Source organism: Chinchilla lanigera, unplaced genomic scaffold (genome assembly GCF_000276665.1).
Source record: "Chinchilla lanigera isolate Chin_1 unplaced genomic scaffold, ChiLan1.0 scaffold00120, whole genome shotgun sequence".
NCBI classification, from domain to species: Eukaryota; Metazoa; Chordata; class Mammalia; order Rodentia; family Chinchillidae; genus Chinchilla; species Chinchilla lanigera.
Genome location: NW_004955521.1, coordinates 4,442,669 through 4,449,124, shown reverse-complemented (window position 1 = coordinate 4,449,124; position 6,456 = coordinate 4,442,669). Strand labels below are relative to the sequence as shown.

At 44.8% G+C, this 6,456-nt stretch overlaps 1 protein-coding gene across 1 annotated transcript; it reads right to left on the bottom strand.

Moving 5' to 3' along the window:
* Positions 1–422: 422 nt before the first annotated feature.
* Positions 423–4,177, bottom strand: Tex43 (testis expressed 43). Its single transcript, XM_005409330.2, has 3 exons — positions 3,994–4,177; positions 3,402–3,510; positions 423–776 (listed from the first exon to the last, which is right to left on the bottom strand). The coding sequence occupies exons 1-3, from the start codon at positions 4,077–4,079 to the stop codon at positions 567–569; spliced, it is 405 nt and encodes a 134-aa protein (XP_005409387.1). The 5' UTR covers positions 4,080–4,177; the 3' UTR covers positions 423–566.
* Between the last annotated feature and the right edge of the window lie 2,279 nt (positions 4,178–6,456).

The following is a 6,456-nucleotide window of genomic DNA, read 5'->3' as shown; positions in this document are numbered from 1 at the left end:
CCAGAGTTTTAGAGCTGTGTATGTGGAAGGGATGGGTCAGAGAGAAGGGTGGTAGGGAGGCCGGCAAAGTAGCAAAAATAACTCCACATCCTGAAACTTTATTTCAGGTGGGCGCATCTGAAACTATGTACGGGAGGGACCGGATGGCAGAGGAAGGAGAGGAGGGCTTGCATGCTTGCGTGCGTGCGTGCGTGCGTGCGTGCGTGCGTGCATGCGGCTGCTGCCTCTCTGCTGTTCCTTATCCACTGGGGGAGAAGCGAGCACAGCAAAAGCAGTTTCCCTTTCTCTCCCACTGCATCTCAGACGACCTCGGAGCCCATTTCCTCTCTAAAGCCTCTGGAATCTATACCCGACGCTCTTCACTTAGGATTTTTAAACAAATGGAACTCAAGGTGAAATGCAAATGGACCGTGGTCTTGAACTTTTACCGAAATACTGTACCACTTTAATTTTAATTTATTTATGTTTTGTGGTGCTGGGGCGGAGCCCAAGGTTTCTCACACACTGCACACAGGTGCTTCCCTGCTGACTCCAGGCAGAGCCAGCTTTGGGGCCGCCTGCCTTCCTCAGATCAGCCGCCTCCGGAAGCCATGGGAAATCACGGTGCTCTGGTACCTGGAGAGAGGCGAGTGCGAAGGCATGTCCGCGATTTTTATCTCCGGTGGGCTTTTTCTGAAGACAATTTTGCGGTCCTCCCCATGGCAAAGCCTTTCTCTGCAACTCAGAAACAGAGGCTCTTCTAATGGGCCGGAGTAGATCCCAGACACTTCTGCGTGCTAAGAAGAAGCAAAAGGAAACCCTCAGCTGGACGCCACATCCCAGCAACATCGTTTTCTGTTAAGATGGAAGTTTCAGCCAGGCGTGGTGCGCATGCCTGTGACTGCAGCACGTGGAAGGCTGAGTGAGAAAGGACTGTGAGTTCTGGGCCAGCTGAGAACTAAACAGTGAGACCTTGCCTAAAAAAAAAAAGGGCCAGGGATATAGCTCAGCGGCACAAGCGCCTGCCTGGCAAGTGCAAGGGCCTGAGTTCGGTTCCCAGTACCAAAAAAAAAAAAAAAAAAAAAACAAAATTGCTAACTACCTGATGGACATCAAGATAAAGCAATGTCCTGTGTTGTGTTACTGACTACCACGAAGTACCGTGGGGGCTGCAGCTCTAAGAGTGACAGACACACTTGGAATTAAGACTTGAACTTCAGCTCCCTGCCTACGTGGACTTGTGCAAGTCACTACTCCCCCACGACTCAGGTTTTTCGGTCATCAAATAAGAATATGGAAGGATTCTTTGAATACTGCACAGAAGATAAGCGAGTGCGTATCGGTGATGTAGCTCAGGGGCAAAGCACTTGCTAGCATGAGAGAGCCTGGGTCCAACCGGCAGCACCACGGAAAGAAAAAGGAAAAACAAAAAAGCCCACTGGTGAGTGAGAAAGCTTCTGCCAATTTCAGGCATTTAATTGAGATAGACTCTGATGTTACTGTTATGAATGAGGAGCTGCTCTTTGAGGTTACTGACTTAATTGCGCTTCAGTACTGCTGAGCAGCGACCGGCCTGGCCGTGGGGTGTGGCCCGTTTCCAGTACACCCTGTTATCGTATTGTTGTTACACATGGGTTTTTAAAATCACCTCTTAAGGTAAAAATGGTGAGGTTAAATGAAAGACAAGAGTGTAAGCCAGTGTCCCAGCATGTATTCAGCATGGGCACATTCATTTCATTTAATTCTTTAATTTTCATGGTAACTTTGCAAGGTAGAATGTTCTCTACACTAGTCACTAAGAGTATTTTTTACACCATTGGAAACTTTATTTAAAACTTTAATGTATGTATGTATGTATGTACATATGTGTGTATTTTGCAGTCCTGGAGACGGAACCCAGGGCCTTCACCCTAAGCCACATACCAGCCCTTTTTTAAAATTTTGAGAGAGTGTCCTGCTAAATCACTAAGTTGTCCGAGCTGGGCTCAAACCTGCAATCCTCCTGCCTAAGCCTCCCAGAGTGCTGGGATTACAGGCATGTGGCACTATGCCCAGTTTGTAAGGAACACTTTAAATTGCAAAAGTAGAAGAGCTTTGAAAAATTATGCTGAGTCACAGCTGTAAAGAACAAGACCACAAGTACAAGGTCCTGAGTTTGGATTCCCGGTTCAAAAAAGAGAACAAGACAAAGCCAGAGGTATAGCTCAGTGGTAGCACTTATGGGGTACTTGCAAGGCCCTGGGTTGATCCCCAGCACCACACACACACATACACACACACACAGAAAAAAAATAAAAACAATATGCTGGGTGTGGTGGCAAATACTTGCAACTACAACATTCATGAGGCTAAGGCAGGTTTATCTCTATGAATTCAAGGCCAGATTGGCTAGTGAGTTCAAGACCAAGCTACACAGTGAGACTCTATCTCAAAAAAAAAATACAAACCACACACACACACACACACACACACACACACGAATCATCCTGAGGTAAATGCAGCTTCGTGTATTGTGTAACACTGTGCAAGTTTTTTTCCTTTTTTTGGAGGTACTGGGATTGAAGCCAGGGTCTTCACAGTAAACTACAACTCCAGCCCTTTTTATTTTGTGACAGGGTCTCACTAAGTTATGAGGGGCTAAGCTGGACTTGAGCTTGTGAACCTCTTGCTTCTAATGCCAGGATGACAAGCATGTACCACCATGCCAGGCTCACATGTGCATTTTACAGAACAATCAAGGCCAGGCGGAGTAGCACACACCTGTAATCCCAGTGCTCGTTAGGCTGAGGCAGGAGGATCACTGCCAGTTCTGGCCGAGGCTAGATAGTGAGTTCAAGTCCAGCCTGAACTACATAGCGAGACCCTGCCTCAAAAAAAAAAAAAAGATATGAAAACAATTGAACCATACTTAATCTGCCTTTGCAAAATACATTATTTGATATTAACCATTTACACAATTGAAATTTACAAGTGACTTAGCAAAAACACAGTTTTTTCTAGGACTCCTAACTTGAAATTTCCTCATAGTTGATTACTATCTTTATTTTATTCTCCTTTGAAGAAAAAACTTACCACAAGTAAATGGTCAGTGTGAATTTGGAAAATGTTTTAAAAGAACTAATTAGGAGCCTGAATGGAAAGCACCTCCAGCTCTGCTGTTCCCACGGCACTCGACTCAAAACGCAGCACAGCGGGACTGTGGCTTTCCTATCTGTGGCGCCCGCTTCTGCTGGGCTTGGCATAGAAGCCTGCGTGATGCCAAGCTTCTGCGCTCCTCTGGGGGAGCGAGCGTCTGCACGCGTGTTCTTGGATACGGTTAACATTTGCTTGCAAATTTCCATCAAAGTGCAGTTTTTGTGTCTGCTCACAGACTGTATTAAACGGTACAGGTTTTAAAATAATGGGTATTTATGAGAAAATACCTTCAGGTTCACATTCCTGAATTTCATGTTTTCTTTCCAAGGCATGACGTAACGTGTCGGGATCATCCCTTGCCTTAGTGAAAACCGTGGCAAATGAATGTCCTCATACCTGTCGAGGAGAGAGGATACTTGTAAGTGAGCAGTTGTTCTGGCATCATTCCAAGGAAGGGAGGCAACTGCACATCCATGTTTGGATCCAGACTGTGACACCAAGGCCCACCTGATGATTTCCCCCTTCATCCCCACCTAGCACCACAATGGAGCTGGGGCTGGCTATGTGCCTCCAGCCACGTGCAGTTGGCACACAACGTCGGTGTGACTGAGTTCAAGGGCGAGGCAGGGCATCATCAGTCTACCCCTTGATAAGGAAATCTTTGGCCAGTCACAAATGGCCAGCAACTAACCTGCCTTCTGAATTTATAAAAACTCTACGCTTGGTCAGACCTGCTTTCTTCCACACATACTACATTTTCCTCGGAACATAAAGCTTTCTGCAGATGCTAAGTAGCAGTTACTTTCTCTATATATTTCCCAGCCTAAAAAACAAATCGACAAAAACCTCCTCCTGCCCCCAAGCCCTTTTGGTCCTCACTTATTGGCAGGCTTGTAGAGATTCTCATCACAGCAGTTGTTAGTCAGTTTAGGAAAGGTAGGACAAGTGTCTTTTTCCGAAGGCATCACTGCCAACAACGACAATTCACATCTAGACCCCAAGTCACTGTTCCAATGATGAAAGCACTGCCTCTGATGTAACAATGTACTGCTAACTTCATAGCAACCCTCGGCAGTTACGTGAGCAGTTACAAGTGGGCTAGACCTATCTTCAGAACTTAAAAAAGTTTTCGTCTTTTTCATAGAATTTTGCTGTACAGTTCAGGATGGCTTTGACCTCTTTGTAGCTTAGGCTGTAGCAATCCTCCTGCCTCAGCCTCCCAAGTGCCGGGATTAGTTGTGTGCCACCACGCCCAGCTTCAGCATGGTTTTTAATTGCCCTAGACAAAATTATTTTTGGGCAATTAAAAATGAGAATGCTTGCACAATGGAAATTTGACACACACTACAAAGAATATTTGACTGAACAGTCACAAATAAGCACTTCAGACGAACATTCTCTGCTTTGCCTGATTTTCTTTATATACTGCATCACTGTATGTACTGTTTACATACTACACGCTTTACCACCTATTAGATACACACTAAGTATCAACTTTGCTTAAATCCACACGTTTGACCCATTTTCATTTGTCATATTTCAGAATATTTTAACTATAAAACTTTTTACTTTTTGTGGTTGTAAGCATTGAACTCAGAATTTACACTGAATTATATCCTACTCCTTTGTTTTTTGGGATGGGGTCTCACTATGTCACTAAATTGCTCAGATTGGGTTCAGGTTTGTGATCCTCCTGCCTCACCTTTCCAAGTACTGGGCTTACTTACAAGATATATACCACTGTAGCTGATAATCTTTTTAAAAAAAGTTTTAATTTTTTTTTTTGAGACAGGGTCTGTAGTCTAGGTATGTAGTCTAGGCTGGCCATGAACTCACTATTATAGTCCAGCCTGGTCTCAAACTCACGAGAATCAGCCTGCCTCTGCCTCCCAAGTGCTGGGATTACAGGAATGCATCACTACGCCTGGCTCTGATTAAAAAGTTTTTTATTTTATTTTTTTTGTCTTTTTGAGACAGGGTCTCGCTATGCAGTTCAGGCTGGCCTTGAGCTCACTTTGTAGCCCAGGCTGGTCTCGAACTTGCAACGATCCTCTTGCCTCAGCCGCCCAAGTGCTAGGATTACAGGTGTGCGCCACCACGCCCGGCTCTAAAAAGTAATTTTAAACATGAAAAATTTAAAGAATCTTAAAAATTGTAAGCATTGATTTCTATATAATAGGATACAAGCCAGAAATCTATATGGTTTCAAATGTTAAAAAATTGACAGAACTGAACTAGGAAGATAGGCAAAAGAAGCAATCTTTTTTTTTTCCTTGTGGTGGTATTTGGGATTAAACCCAGGGAGTGCTGAGCTACATATCCAACCTTTCTTATTTTATTCTGAGACAAAGTCTAAGTTGCCCAGGCTGCCCTCAAACTTGCAATCCTGCTGCCTCAGCTTTTTGAGTAGCTGAGCTTACTGGGGTGTGGGTCACTATTCACAGCTTAAAAGGGACAATTTGAGTGGAAAGTAGTCTCAAGAATTAGTCCCCTTTAAAAAGGGGACTACAGAAAGTAATGTATGTTTATCTTTTCTAATGCAATACAGCTTTAAAATTGCCTCATAGGGGTGAGGATAGCTCAGTGGCAGAGCACATGTGTAGTACGTATGATGACCCTGGGTCCCATCCTAACCGCAGGGGAAGAATCATCTCTCCTGAGTAATCTGAGCCAGGTGTGGTAGCACATGCCTGCAGTCCCAGCTCTCCAGGAGGCTGAAGCAAGAGGACTGCCACGTTCAAGTACAGGCTGGGCAACTTAGTCACTGAGATTATCTCGTCAAAAAATAAAACAAAAAACAAAACCAAAGCAGGCTATGGATGTAGCACAGCGTGAAAAGCCTTGGATTCAACCCTCAGCAGCAAAACAAAAACAACTAAAACCCACACAGGGACAGTATGCACTTTCCTATTTAAAATACACTTCTTCCCTTGGTTATAGCAGTCCTATTAAGCAATATTTGAGATTTTCAAAGTTGGGTACTTGCCTAGCATGTACACGGCCCTGGGCTCAATCCCCAGCATCATAAGAGGAAAAACGTTGGAGCCAGGAAAGTCACTGAGCAGTAGGACACATGCTTTGCAGTCCACCAGGCCCTGGGGCAGCGGTGGCAAACCTAGGGCATGCAGTGCGGTCGGCACGTGAGTCAAGTCGCCCCGACAGCCGAGCACTGGCTGTTTTTTAAAACTAAAACCTCAGTATTCAGGTTTAACTGCAGTTCTGGCACTCTGTGGTAAGTAAGTGGGTTCTGGGTTGCAGTTTGGCACTTGGTCTCCAAACGGTTTGCCATCACTGGTCTAGGGCAGCATCAAACACAAGAAAGTCAATAAAGGCACCCAAAGC

Bases quoted from the DNA above. Each gene is read 5' to 3' on its own strand.
- Tex43 (XM_005409330.2), bottom strand. From the start codon at position 4,079: ATGCCTTCGGAAAAAGACACTTGTCCTACCTTTCCTAAACTGACTAAC. The intron at 3,511-3,993 runs GTGAGGACCAAA...TCTCCTCGACAG, and splicing joins CTCTACAAGCCTGCCAATAA to GTATGAGGACATTCATTTGC. The intron at 777-3,401 runs GTATTTTCTCAT...GCTTCTTCTTAG, and splicing joins TCAGGAATGTGAACCTGAAG to CACGCAGAAGTGTCTGGGAT.